Raw genomic sequence first — 15,428 nt, 5'->3', positions numbered from 1 at the left:
CGAGCCAGTCTCGTGGTTTGCCATGTTTGCCAGCCGGCAGGGCATCGACACAGAGGGTGGTCACCGAGAAACCTCCTGAACTTTGACAGGTTTTGCCATTTGAATTCAACAGAACCACTGCGGTCTGCTTCTGAGTGTCCCAATCCTGACTGCTGTTGTGAGATTGTTTGTGTGTGTGCATGTATGGAAAAGGAGCAGGTGAACGACAACAGCGGTTAAGCACAGCGGGATATGGCGTGGAAAAAGACAAGAGAGAGAAATGGAAAAGCCATCATGCAGTTGAAAATAAAGTAATTTGATAAAAAGGAGATAAACTGTTTGGGGAGGTTTGCCTCTGCATCACAATACCAAGCACAGGATGAATTGTATTAATATAAATTCCCTTTTCACAGCAGTCTACACACAACTAGACCGACTCTCACTGTTCTGCTCAAGGCTAAACAAACAGAACCCATTGATAAGTTACTACACCCACAACAGGCTGATAAATATATTAAATTCATTTTCTTTGGGAGTTCATATCACTGTGGGAAAAAAAAAGACATTTGCTGGCTTGCACTGAGACTGAAGTACTCCGTACCTGCATATATCCTGGCTGGAGGGGGACACTGACGTCCTGGAGAAACTGCAAGGAGCATTGACGGAGGTTGGGCTCCCTGCCTGAGGAGCAAAACACACAAACAGAAAAATAAGTTTATCACAGTGAGTACAATCCATAAACTATAAGAGAGAAAACCCTATGGCAAAACAAATACTCTCTTGAGCCAAAATCCTATTTCCTATAATGCTGCAAAAGCCCCGTGCAAGAAGAAGTGACAGGTTGTCTGAAGCTTATCTTCCCAGAAAGAGTGAAAAGCACATTGCATACTCAAAGTACAGGGTGATAAAAAGGGAAAAGCACAATACTGGCCCTTAATCTATCCGATTAAAGTTGTGCCTGGCAAAATCTGCCTTGGGTGCGTCGCAGCACAAGAGAAACACCAGGCGGCCGCCGCAAGAGGAGAAGATGAGACAGAAGCAGAGTTATGAAGAATGAGGCGCAGAGAAAGATGCAGCTGGAGGACACAAAACTGCAGAGACTTGTTCAGCCTCCACTGAGAATCTTTAAGCAGATGCACCTGCAGGAACGAGGCTGCCATCATAAAAATACCATCAGTGGTATCATTGTAGCTTTCACTAATATTTATTCTACACAACAGTAGCATCTGTTACAAAAGTGTCTGCTCTCTATGACAAGGCAAGAAACAAAAGTTTTCAATTTTTTTTGGGGGGGGGGGGGGGATTGGGAATCTGGACATTTAGCAGAACAAGAAGAAAATAACTAAGACAACAAGTCCAGAAATTGAACCAAATTCAGCAAGAAAACCTCATATAGTAGTCCTCAGGTATTATTTTAAGAGCATATTTACCATACTAATAACATTGGAGGCAACACAGAAGAAGTACATTAGTAACAACAATGTTCTGCCATCTTATGTCAAGGATGCATGGATTTATTTTAATTTCAAGGTTGTAAAATAAAAAAAATAAAAAAATAAATAAAAAAATGCAGTGACTGGATGCTTCTGCCCCTTTTTACAAGACCACAAGCTTCACTATGTGAGAGTTATTCAATATCAGTGTGAAACTGTGTTACGATCATAGTGCAGGAATAATGGAGGCAGAGATCTGTCCCTCTGCTTTCTGGCAGTAAAGTCTCGGAGACAGGGTTTTGAGAAACATTCCTGCCAAGTCATATCAAAAAGTTTAAAAGTGATGAATAACATAGTTGATCCCCTTTTTTTAATGAATCAATCTAGGACAAACAGCAGTGAAACACTAGTGCTGAAGCAAATCCAATGTTTTGTTGCTAGTCTTATTAAATGGGCATGTATCCAAACTGCACATAACTTGCAAAGTTGTCGTAAAAATAAAAGGTGCATCCGAAGGGAGGTATGAAAACCAGAAGGGAAGCTAAATCTCCATGTCCCACCTACAAATCGCACCCTTCTAGTATAAGGTTTAATGACAGTAACCCAAAAGATCATGTCCTGGTTAAAGGGTTTGTCTGTATAAAGCTTTTACGTTTATTTCTGTGTACTGACATTTTTCCCACTTTGTGAAAACATACGTTTCAGGTAAATTTTTTACTGTAAAATTGCCCCTCGGGGTGAATGTGGGTGAGCGAGTGTGTTTGAACTAAGAGGGAGTGCATGGTGAGGCTTCCTGTGAGCTTCAGTGCAGCGTTACTTCAAGTTGGACAGGAAATGCATTGTAACCCAAAACAAAGGAAATAGGATACAAACCAAGTGTTGAATTGGCAGATTTTTTTTTTTTTTTACGCATTATAAATAATAGTATTATTGAAATTCAGCTACGAGCATTAGTGTGAGGACTCCACATTGGTTTGTTGTCACCTCTGTCAATTTTTCACTCAAGCTTCAAGTTTAAATCAAACTTTGTCTTCAAACTGAAAATCAATAAAGTGACAAAAAAGAATTCCTAAAGACAAAATTGCTCCTTCAACACTCCATTCTCAGGTTTTTGCAAAGTGACAGCCAAATAATGTGAAAATAAGGAATAGGATCAGATCAGATAGTGTTTTGGTGACTAAACATTCCGACAATAGGCGGGCGGTGGGGGGAATTGTGGGGTGGACGGGTACTATTTTCATCTAGACACTAATTACCTATTGATTTGATTTCTAACTAAGGGGAAATTTAAAGCTCATGGCCTGATCAATAAAAAATTCAATGTCCAGCTTTGCCCTTCAGATTCAGTCCGTCTGTCTGTACAAGAACATCCCAGCTCCACTTGTATGCAAACACACAGACACGATCTCCTTTTTTTTTTGTTTCGTTCTTGCTTAACAGTTCATACAAGGTTTTAGTTTTATTAAATCTTTTATTACCTCTCTGTTTATTATTTAATTTTGCTTGTCTTATTTTAGGAGCTCTCACATTCAAGGCTGACTTTTTTTTTTGGGGGGGGGTCCTGCCGGAGTCTGCACTATAAATGTGAAATAAAGAGACAGCTTTGAGAAAAGACCAAAACAAAGGAAAGAAAAGCGGCATTATTTAGCATGCCGCATCACATTTATCTGCACAGCGAGAACTCATGTGGCACTAAAACGTCACACAATTGAAATCCCAATGTTGACTGTGGCGGCACTTGGCAGTAATTATTTGTTATTTTTCATCTTGGTGCTGTTAATCATTCACGTTGTCATCTCATGCAAGCTGGACAACAGATAACCAGCCCCAGCTCTGCAGATAACAAGGCAGAGATAACACAGACGGGACAGTAATGATTAACTTCCTGCTAACAGCATGTATGACTCTTCAGACTTGTATTAAACATCTGCTCTCGCCCTCGGAGCAGCCCCGCTTTGCGATGAGGACCTTTGATGAGTCGATGAGTGACCGCGTTTAACGGGTAACAAAGACACTTATTTAATAAAACTCCCACAGCTGGTGAAATACGTACTCGGGCAGCTCTGACGCTCTCCACACTTCATTTTTAAGGCTAAATCGTGAAAAAGAAAACATATTCACACTTGAATTTATCCGTTTTGTTGTGGTTCTTCAGCATCCTCTGATGTGCTAATTAGATATAATCCAACACAACATCACAGCCCCTCTAATGAACACCTGTTTATTGTGTGTGCTGAAACAATCTCCCATTTCATTGTAATAACTACTTATTTAACCTCTCTCCTTGAGCGCTCCCACTCCTCTTTACACTCACACACACTTCAACCCTGCATAATTTATCCCCTTTTTTTTTAATACTTGGAATACCTTCTGTTTTTCCCTCAAACACTTAATTTCTCACATCTGCTGCTGCCTTGGCCCCCAGCTTACGATTTACAGCCTACTACCTGGGGAGGACTATAGCTCTCGTTTTCCAGCCATTGGAGCCTTTCAAGGAGTAACCTTTAAAGTCCAACAGGAGCAATGAATCACTGGCTCTCATTGAGACGCTCCCTGCAAGTCATACGTACAATGCGAGTTGACCATATGTTGACAAGATACCAACAGAGAAGCAGTGCAGCAGAAAGAGTGAGCCCTCCGCAATAGAAACCGAACAAATCAATGTGCAGGTGTTAAAGTTTACTTGTCAACACTGCTTTCAGATCCCAATCTGGCCTCCAGCCTGAGCTTTGACAAATTCAAGGTCTACGTCTGCCGGTCGGCCTCGAGTTAGAACAGTTAAGTTGTAAGGCTGTTTTCAAGGTCATGAATTAACTTTTCAGAAATGACTTGACATTTAAAAAAAAAAAAAAAAAAGGTTTAATATCAATCTTGTGGAGGGTTCGATGAGAGGGTCGATACCACTCTGAGGTCTGTATGCTATATATCAAGCCACAGACGTATCTGATAATAACCCCGGCACAAGATAATCACAAAGTAAATTAATATCACTGCCGAGATGCTTTCTCAAGGAGCCCCTTACAAATATAAGATAAATTCGATTTTTATGCAGCGCACTCTTTTACTGTTCGAATGCAAATGCAGTTAATATTGCGATTCATTTTGTTTAGTTTTTCCACCCGACTGCCTCATGAGATCAGACAAAACAGACACTAGACCTGCCACAACAATATGATGCCTTACTGTGTATGGCCCATTTGGTTTTCAAGACAATGCCCACTTGACGATGTAAAGAACCAATGGCATCTGCCAACAAGATGTTAGCAGCAGATGCTTTCAGTTTGGGAAATTGCAAGGTGTGCTTATAAAACTCAATCAAATCCTTATGCTTGCCCATTTTTCCTGATTCTGACAGCAGTTTTGAAGAGACGGTCTTCATTTGATGCCTCATGTATCCCACCCACTATGAGATCATATTTATCACTTCACCCATCAGTGGTCATAATGAAAAGCCCGATTAGTTTGTGTCCATCGTAGTTATATGACTAAAGGAGGTACGCATAGTTCATGCTGCCAGTACTTGAAGATTTTAGAACTAATTCTCTTGAGGTCAAATGGGAAATGAGGCATGTAAATAGTTCAGGAGGACAGGGTAGTTACAATAATTGCATACTGGTACAGTGTAACATCACTGACATATTAAGCAGCAGCAAATCACTAAATCACTCCAAAATTCAATCACAGACTTAATCTCTTCCACTGCTTCCAAGCATGAAATCCACTGTCTTCAAGGTGTTAATTCATAAAAACTCCTCAGTGGAGCAGAAGTCATAGAAAAATACATTTTTTTTTAATTGAAAAACTACGTGCACATTAAAGCTTTAATCAGGGTGAGTTGGCAGCAGGAAGGCACAAAAAAGCTGAGTGATTTGATTGGGCAATCATTTTTCTGGCACTTGAGACGATCTAAAATCATGCCTATCCATCTGCTTCAATAGGACCTCATGCGAGCTTCTACAAACTGGCAATCAGTGCAGTTGCTTCAACTGTTGGACAGGTTTCAATGTGGCTACACCGCTCTTTAAAGGAGGCAGATTAAAGACCTCAGTCATTTTAATGCAACTAAATCTGCCTTCCTGTACGACAACTGGACGGTATAAAAGAGACTGCTTCTAAAATATAGCCACACATCTTATCAAAGAAAATAATGAACAAAAAAGCAGTTTCTCATGAAATTTAGATATTATGCATGGGTGGAAGAACATGTTTGCATGATAGCAATGCTATTGATAGCTATTCTAATGGTTGCAACTTTTCAGGATACATAAACATTTTTAGAGCATTTAAAAACATTTTCAATTGAATGTTTACCAAGTATGGCGAGGATTAACATTGTCATTGGGGTAAAGAATAATTACTTTTTTTTTTTTTTAAGATATTCAAATCTGAACATTCATAATATTTTATTTGGTCTTGCAGCACTCTAAATATCCCACATTCATCTCGAAATGTGACCTTTAACCTGTAAATGTATTTGAAAGAATCTGTAAAGATGACTTGCATTTTAATAATTATTCTTAATAATGAATTTACATGGAAACCTATTTTTAAAAGTGATTTACCCCACTTGAGGAATCAGATCTCCTGTTTATATGAACACTGAATGACGTCGAGATCAGATTGTTGTGCTGGTTTTAAATTTCCCAGTTACGTCCAATGTGACAATTTCATTGCTCAAATCATAAAACAATCTGGCTGAAGTTACTATCATTATGTTGTCTGAGAAGCTGCACTGGGTTTATCTGATTTGGGGGGGGGGGGGGGATCAACAGTTCAATCAAGACAAAGAACAATTTGTAATACAATTTTGTAACAGTAAAACTACGTGATTAACTTTTGGAGCTGCGATTAAAAATGTCAACAGGCTGCTTCAGAGATAAAGTTTGCCTCATTTCTTTTGCAATCATCGAGGTATTTTCCAGCATTGCTTTTTTTTTTTTTACTTTTTACAACATGTGGTTCAGCTAAATCTATAAAAAAAACAGACAACTGGGCCAGATAGACAAACACAACAAAGGTTGAGTTGCTCCAAGAACAATTGATTTCATTTTCTTCAAAAATATTGGCTTGGCTATGCGCCCGGCTTTAGCAGCAGTGGTCTTGCTCGTGGCCAGCAGACCCTGTCCTGCGTACATTTGGAGGGCAAACTGGGACATGTACTGCAGCGACGGAGCCTGAAACGCGACAAAACTGCAGCAGCTTGAATTTTAGACCACCACCAGATGTTTGGCTGACGACTGGCAGCAGCTCACTGAGGGGAGACTCACTGTTTTGTGTCTTTGTGGGGACGGTAATACTTTAATTCCTTCCCAAACTGTGTAGGAGGCATTGCACAGCTCCCTGGCACGGTGCTAAAGGGAGAAACGGCTACAGCTAAGCCTCCTGACCTCACCGAGTGGAAAATCAACTCACGCCAAATCAGCGGGCAATCCTCGGCCCACACTGAGCTCTGATAAAGCTTTCAGGACTGCCCTTATACATTTTCAACACAGAATTTTTTTTTATTATTTGCTCTCAATGGCCACATGTTTCCCAAAGCAATTTCTTCCCAAAGAACTTGATAAAAAAAAAAAAAAAAAGGCACTTATTGAATCCATGCTCCAGTGAGGGAACCCGTATGAAACAGATTGGAGATAATGAGTAGCTTTAGGTTTCTAAGTGTGCATTTATCTAAATCCGCTTCAGTAGCAAACAATGATCGAAGCAATATCACTTTTTGGAAACATTATATATATATATATATATATATATATATATAAAATCTTAAGAATTTGCTTTGCGACTGCTATGCGAGTCTTGTGACAGGTATTCCAGGGAGTCTCATAAGCAGCCAAAAGCCAGGAAATTAGATGTCACCCTCAAACACCCTTCAAGACAATTCCAGCAGTTTGTTGACGGTTTACACCCCAAAAAAAAGTAGCGGTGTAAAACAAGAGCAGAGGCTTTGAAACACTCTCTCAAAGCTTCTGCTCTTGTTTTGCACCGCCAAACTATGAGCCAAACTGTACCGTCATGCCAAGCTAGAGATGTTACGAAATATTCCTCTCAGGCTGTGGTTATTTATACAGAGACACATCTTAAATAGGTCAACAATTGGATGGGAGCACATCCATTTTTGATCCGATTCGGCTCGAGTCTGTGCCGCGAGATGCAATCCAGTGTTTGTGACTCGTCCTCCTATCGAGTCTGGCTGCAGCTCGGGTCAAAGTGAACGAAGACAATTGAGCAGCCGTCAAACTTCCACGAAAACTCTCATCCGTTCCTCTCGCAAAGCATGTGAAAATAATGTGAACGCCTCATCACTGGTGCATTTTACCCCGATCCAGGTTTGCAACATAAATTAACTTGACCTACATTTGGTATTCTTTCAGCAAGCAAGAGAATTTGATTCACGGCTGGAAATGTGAAGATCTTTCATCTCATCTTTACCGCAGTGAGAGTGCAGACTTGTAAATGTAACGCATACATACATAAAATAATCTTCTGTAGTCTTGCAGATCATATTTGTATTCAAGCTTCCAGGGTAAGCAGTAGCAAGAAGATGGTGTGTGACTTAAAATATGTTACACACGTAGATTAATCCACGGTTCAATTTTCAGCTTTCAGTTCGACTCCTTCACTGCATCTGTCAAAAGTTTATTGTGCCATTTCTTTGTTCAGGACTACTAATTCAAACCAGCACTCCCAGACTCACAAGGAGGCTCTCACTCACACTCTCAGCAGACCTGTCCATCCAGAGAACAATTAATACCAATTTAAAACCTGCCAGTCAGTCGTATCTCTCTTTAGAAAGGAGTGGGACTCACCAGCTGGCAGAGGGACTGCTGGTTATTAATTAAAGCTGTCAAACCTGAGAACTTTCTTTTCACTTTGTGTCTGTCACACACGGTCAGACAAATGGCAGGAAAGGTGGGACATTCAATGACGGTACAGCGCGTCTGCTAACCAATGAAATCCACAACTTGACTTCCACATGACCTTTTTAATGGAGGTTCGTCAACTAAGTGAACTTCAGGGGAGAGTTTAGGTAAATGTGCACATATTTACACTCCACAGCAGATTTGAAAAGGAACAATCAACATGTGCTATAATGGGACAGTAATCACATCAGAACTGCAATGTGATCATTATAGAAAATCTTGAACGTACCCTCTATATCAGGGGTCTCCAACTCCGGTCCTCGAGGGCCGCAGCCCTGCACGATTTGCATGTCTCCCTGCTTCCACACAGCTGGTTGCAATGAGCAGCTCGTCATCTGGCTTTGTGCTGAATGTGGTGATGAAACCATCAGGACATTCAGGGGAGGGAGACGTGGAAAACATGCAGGGCTGCGGCCCTCGAGGACCGAAGTTTGAGATCACTGCTCTACACAGTTAAGAGACCAAAGGTAACTGGATAAACTACAGTCCCTCCCTAGCTTGGCCTCCATGTGACTGAATGCATTCCCTGTAACGCCTGGGCATGCTACTGAGGAGACGACGAAGGGTCTCGTGGGGGGTGGGGTGGGGTGGGATGGGCGGGGGTTCAATTGGATTCATGTCTGGGAAATGGGCAGGCTAGTCAATAGTGTCAATGCCGTCCAGTAACTCACACACTTCAGCCACATGAGGCCGGGAAGAAGAAACCCATGATTGAGGTTCCACTGCACCAGTTAAATGTGCAGCGCAAAGCCTCTGACCCACCGCCACATACCCCTTTGCCTTGACATTTGCGGCTGTGAAGGATTTATTGATAGTGACAGCTTATTGGACTTCATATTGAGAGCTGACCTCATAAACACACACTTGACAAATCTTTGAATTCCAGACCTTTTTTTTTTTTTTTATTTAATCATCCTTGTTGATCAAATTATCATTAGAAATTAAATAACCCACACTTGACCATGGAACAACTTGGCAGCCAATCGTCCAATTATTTTTGTTAAAAACAGTTAATTGTGATGAGTGAATCTCAAAATGTGTTTTAGTTCTACACCATTTATCTGACTTGAAAAAAATACCTTTAAATTAAACTTGAATGTCTCTACGTAAAGGCTTTGTTCAATTTGTACAGAGAGAAAATACGTGAAAATGGTGTCATTGTCTAAATATGTGTTGTCCCGTTTACTGCAAACGTTTCTATATATAAACATATGAATTGGTAGTTTTAGCTGCTTATATCTCAATACATCATTACTTCAGTTTGTGTGGATTATGAAATTGGATTGTTTTTTTTATTCATACAAACTATATGGGACAATATAACAAAGACAAGACAATCCCTAAATACACAACAGTGCAAAGTAGTCACATGTAACTCGAGAAAGGCAAGAGAGGACACATGACCATGGAGCCGAGGTAAACATTAAATAGTTTGTGTGTGACAGGAAGAACGAGGAGCAACTTGGCTGAAATGGAGCCAGATAAGAATCATGACAAAGCAGATTCACAGCAGCACCACATTCCTCATCTGTGACCTTGTTTAAAAAGAAAAATATTTGAAATTGTTGGCTCAAAAAACAAGAACATTTTTTTATTTTGAAGGTTATATTCCTACTGATGAAACAGTATCTTTACTTTAACCAGTTTTTGCATCTTGTTTTTTGTATGGAGAAATAAAGTGCAACTGAGTGAAAGAGAAAGCGAGAGAAGTCTTCAGACCGACATCACTCGTTCCACCGACGCAGCACAAAACACTGTTGGTCCATTAAACAAGGAGCTTTACTTGACAACAGAAATGGCGACAAAATGGTGCATGCAGGTGTATTTTTAAGGATCGTGAAGTAACATTGACAGATGGTTGCAACTCCACTTTTGAGAGACATTCAGTGCATCAATCTTCTTGTCGCACTCCAAAAACAAGCAGCTTTTCCACAAAGCAAAAACAAGTCCTTCTGATCAGAGGTTGTTTGATGACAATTTAAATTTCATGATCTCAGGTTTGGGTTTTATGAACTTTAAAATCATGAATCAATTCACTGCTGTAATTGTGCAGAATCAGGAAAAAGAATGTTAATCTCTGCATTGGCATTAGTACAGTTTGTCAAGATTGTGGAAGTGGAATAATTATTCAACTTGAGAAAAAAAGATGTGGATGGTCTCAGTCAGAAAAAACCCTCTTGTGATGTTCAGATGATGAATCATAGTTTGTTTCAGGTGCATTGTTCTCCTGGGGTTAGAAGACTGAAGTCTGTGATCGTTTAAACAGGTTCAGGTCAGAAAAATGTGTTGCAAAATCCGAAAAGAAATGTTGAAATATTGGCACTTTAAAAAAAAAAAATTGCTTAAGTCTATGTCCCTTAAAGAAGTCATGTGAATACTGCTTCATGATTTGATAGGAACGTATGCTCCCCTGATGCAAAATTTATGTTTGACATCATGCAATTGTTTCAGACCAATAAAAAGCACTGAGTTGCAGAAATACATAAACAGTGCATCAATCTATAGATATCTGTACATACAAAGATATTAAACCCTTTAAAAGAAAAAAATGGTTATGATAGGTAAAATAACTTAATAACGCTTTTATTTCATGAAGCTATTTGGAGAGAGAAGACAAGAACCAATGTATTAAAACATTTGTTATGTGTACACAAATTGGAACAGTCCAAATTTGTGAATTAATTTCAATAAATTAACGACAAACACAATAAGACCAACATGTTGAACCACCAGCATGAGTCAGTCAGTGGAAAGCAGCCAGTATTTGTCAACTCCCATCAGTTCTGAGCTGACACGCGGTCTTTCAGAGTTTTCATATCAAGCCTCCACAGTTTCTCTGATAGGATCGGTATATAGCCGCCACTTGGCTGCAAATACCTCCAGTCTCGCTCACGTTTAAAGAGCAACTGTCCGATGGATCAAACAGCATCACTGGATCCGTCCCACAGTGACAAAATGACTCTGACATCTATTAGCACAAGTAAAGGGTTTATCCTCTAAGAAGCTCAGGAGGACGTGGATTGAAACAGTAGAGCCACATTCAATAGGCTCTGTAGCTTTTCCTGTAGCAGTGATGGAGGAGAAAGGACAGGGGGGAAAATAAAGAAAGACAGGCTGAACAGGGAGGCAGCGCTCATTGGGATGATGCGTGAGGAGGCGGCAGATGATCCATCAGCTGCTCTCACTCCACTGCTCGTCTCGTACTTCTGTCAATCTCTGTCTTTTCCCAGAGCTCACCTTGAGGCAGCCCCTCTTGTCTTAATGCTTGTATCCTTTCCCTCTGTCAGAAAGCCTGACGGCCTGTCATTTATTCACATCTTTTTTGACAAACTTTGTATGTGTTTTGCTCACCTTTGATATGTTGCTGGACCTGCTTGCGGAGTGACCCAGAGGCTTTTCATTCTGTAAAAGATGAGAAACATTGCTGCCGTGAGTGGAAACATTCAGAGATTGCCCAAAAATTTCATATGCCAGGTTCAACTCTCTCCAAGATCTCTCAGACATTTTTTTATTATTGATGTGGTCTCAAAACGTCTGAATATGCGAGGGGAAGAAAAATTACAGAGTAAAAAAAAAAAAAAAAAAAGAGTTTACCAGAGGTAAAGTAAAAAAAAAAGTAATTTTTATTGAAGCTCCAAAAATGCAGTGAGTAAATTACATGAATGGTAGAAAACATCTGAGTTTTAGTTCATTACTTTAAAGCATTAAGTGACATCTGACTGACATTTTTAAAAATTTGTTTTTATTGAATAGCGTAGTGCTCAAATTGATGTCTATTTATCACTGACCAGGAAGATGGGATGAAAGTGGCGGAAAGAAATATGGGGAAACATTTCAAGTCTTCGGTCTTGTTAGTGTTGTTAGTATATTTTCATAGTGGAATTAGAGCTGCAGTGTGAAGACATTTCAAATAGTGTTGCAAGTTCAACAACTTCCAGTCAGTCATACTGATGCCTTTAATGCTGTAAAAATTCTAAGAACAAAGAAAACAATGTAAGAAATTTCTTTGAATCACCACAACCTCAACATCCTGATTTTCTGACTGATGATCACTTTCAAAAATCAACTTTTTCTGAGGTCACAGCATCATCATAGAGGATATAATTAACCCTGTACCGGGTGATAATTATATACAAGAATCCATAAAACTGTTCACAAATTGTCTCATTTCTGCAAACTTTCCTATCAGAGCTACTAAGATAACTTAGTCGGGTGGTTTGAAAGGTGAGCGATACAAGTGCGGCATAGTCTTAGCAGTAGCTGTGTACATCAGTGGTAAACGTGGTAGTAAGACTGAGGAAATATGAATAAAGGAGGATTAAACGAGGCTAAATCGAGTCCTTTCAGTGTAATGAGGACAGGAAAGCTACATTTCTCAGCAGCTCAAGGGCTTGGTGAGTCGGAGCCATTTGCCATCTTAACTTGGTGCATCCAATCCTCTGGCAGAAAACTAAAGGAGGACACACTGGTTGCATAACACATCTGTCCAAACTCCAAATCATATTGGTGTCACAATATTTGTATCATTACTGAGGGAGTAAAAGCAGGCCTATGCTTCCAGCGCTCAGTGCAGTCAAGTCTTGTTTTGAGGCTGTAATGATCCTCTTTTCCCGCTCCATGTCCTTGACTCAGAAGAAAACAAAAATCAAGTAAAAAACCGCCACTGGGATGTTGGTGACAAATTCACTGTTGGCATTAAAGCTCTGCATAGTTCTCTAATGAGTAATAAATCATAGTTACACGATGCTGGGTTCACACCAGGATTGACAGGGTGTGAACGCCTTGGACACACACTGGGATCCTTGCAGAGAGAGCTCCAGTCTTCAAGAGAGAGTTTTTCAACTTTATTAATAGATTATAAAGGAGGCTCTGAATAAACTATTGAGGGGTGGAAATTGTTAGTATTCGGCTGCATTTCTCTCTGCGCTCTCCAGACCACACATTCATCCAGAGATTCAGAAATATCCAGACTATAGCTCTTGTACCGTTCTTCAATATTATTCCTTTATGTCTGACTTACTCAGACAGACAACATTTCCAAAAGCAGAACAAGTTTTTCATTATTTTAAAGCGAATGTTGCTTCTTTTGAGTATCTTAAATTGAATTAATGGTTTCAAATTTTCTCAAGAAAGAGAATGTTGAAGTGTGATTATAAATCTAATGTGACAATATAAATAGGCTAATGTTGAGCTAGAAGGTAAAGTAGCATTGTAGCTGAATCTGTGAGAACACTAATACATTGCAATCAGCATCAAACAAAGTTGAAGTGTGCAGGATGGGGATGTCATTAGGTTTGAAGAAGTTTGTGCCGTAGTAAAGGAATAAACTTCAGTTTGGTCTGATGCTGTTCTCAGATTAAAGGAAAAAAAATCCAACAGAGAAACCAACATTTTGTTATGTAAGTATATCAGCATTCTGTATCCATTGACGCAATATAAAATCACAAGGGTTAAACTAAGAGCTTCAGTGTTACGTTTTCTGCAGTGCCAGTATTAACTGCTTATTCTAAAACTGAATTTAGGACAAAATAGAGAAAATATGTGAATAGAAAGATTAGTCATTTTGACAGACATAGAGGTAAAAATTCTGTCAGAATGACCTGTTATTTCTTTTGTTCCTTTTTGTTGTCAAATGGTAAGACAATTTAGAGAAGCACAATGCTGCCATGGCAAATACCTTCACAAAAATGTATATTTTGATGTAGTGATATATTATCATAATATGAAATGAAGCATTCTCATACTAAATATACTTTAATGAAGCTACAGTGAGAAAAGTTTCAAGTTATAGTGAAAAACTAACAAAATACAACATAAAATGAGGTAAAATAATATGGTCTGTAGTAAAACTTCAACAGGTGACAAGTAATTTAAGCTGTGCAGGTTTGTGCACATTTGAAGCTGTGCAGTGGTGTAATTTTCAAAATGAATGGGAGTGTGTGTGTGGCTGTCTGCGTCTCCGCTTGTCCTGTGTCTGTGAGCTATGCAGGCTGTACTCTGCCTTCACTCATAATCAACTCTGGCACCCCACAACCCTGAGTTTTACAAAGCGATGTAGAAAACAGAAGGATGGTCTGGGCTTCACATTCCAACGTTCGCATTTTTGTTTTGAGTTGCAACAGTGTTTTTCAATCTGAAGGTTTCTAGATATAATCACCACTGCACTAATATTCCTGCCCCCAGCAATCTAACCTGTCAAAATGATAGACAGCATTCCAATTTTTTGGTTGAAAAGTTCAGCAGGTGACAGACAATTTCAGTCAACGTGTCCTTTGCGGACAAATGCACTGACAGGAAGTAGTTCTGCAAACTTTGAGACGTTCCTTCACTTTGTTAAAGAAGTGACAAAAAAACTAAATCAGGAGTCTAAACACGCACAAGACTGTGAAACATACGACCGACCACAGTTACTCGAGTGCTTCACGTGTGTGTGAGCTGTGACTAGTTTCCATGGTGATAAATGGCTCCAGCATATAGTAAGGCTCTGTGCTCACTCTCCACTTCCTTTTTATCTCCATCACTGCTTGGTTCCCATTTCACTTAACGCTTGACGCACACACAGTCACTACATGCATACATACACCAACACCTCTTTCTAACCAAGATTACATTTCAGATTCCGTTTCTTTGGTTGCCCTGCGAAGAAAGTGCTGGTGTACTGTGCTCTATAAACAAGCACAAGATATTTCAACGCCTCATGAAGCAAAGCGCTGAACCAGGACAAAGGTCTCCAAACATCTTTCTGTCACGTTGATTACAAACTCATGGAGATTGTCTCCAATCTTTACCCACTAATAATCTTGTGTTTCAATCGGACTTCCTCCTGTAAAACACACGACGCTGGCTGACAGATGATAAATCCAAGTACAAAACTGTAAGAACGAGCAAAACGGGGTCAGATCGGGTGTACAAGCATATATCACAGCTTCAGTCTGACACATCCAACCACCAACGTCTATCTCGGCCCATTCGTTCCCTGATAACAGATGACGGTACAAGTGCAAGGCCTGCCGCCGATTCTTGAAAATGTTTTTAAAGTGGCAGCATCTCAAAGTCACCTTAGAGTGTTTGGAGTTAAGAATACTCTAACAAAGTG

General features: G+C 39.8%; 1 protein-coding gene across 3 annotated transcripts in view; it reads right to left on the bottom strand.

Moving 5' to 3' along the window:
* Positions 1 to 15,428, bottom strand: part of marchf8 (membrane-associated ring finger (C3HC4) 8) — an 88,862-nt gene that overhangs the window by 15,247 nt on the left and 58,187 nt on the right. For all 3 annotated transcript variants that reach the window (XM_080507036.1, XM_080507035.1, XM_080507037.1), the window contains 2 exons: positions 11,684 to 11,734; positions 581 to 660 (listed from right to left, as the gene is read on the bottom strand). In XM_080507036.1, coding sequence (XP_080363162.1) covers positions 581 to 660; positions 11,684 to 11,734 — 131 coding nt within the window. The remainder of the gene's footprint in view (positions 1 to 580; positions 661 to 11,683; positions 11,735 to 15,428) is intronic.

Source organism: Blennius ocellaris (genome assembly GCF_963422515.1).
Source record: "Blennius ocellaris genome assembly, chromosome: 13".
In the NCBI taxonomy this organism is placed as follows: domain Eukaryota; kingdom Metazoa; phylum Chordata; class Actinopteri; order Blenniiformes; family Blenniidae; genus Blennius; species Blennius ocellaris.
The sequence above is the reverse complement of the archived record's forward strand: the minus strand, read 5'-3'. Positions and strand labels throughout refer to the sequence as shown.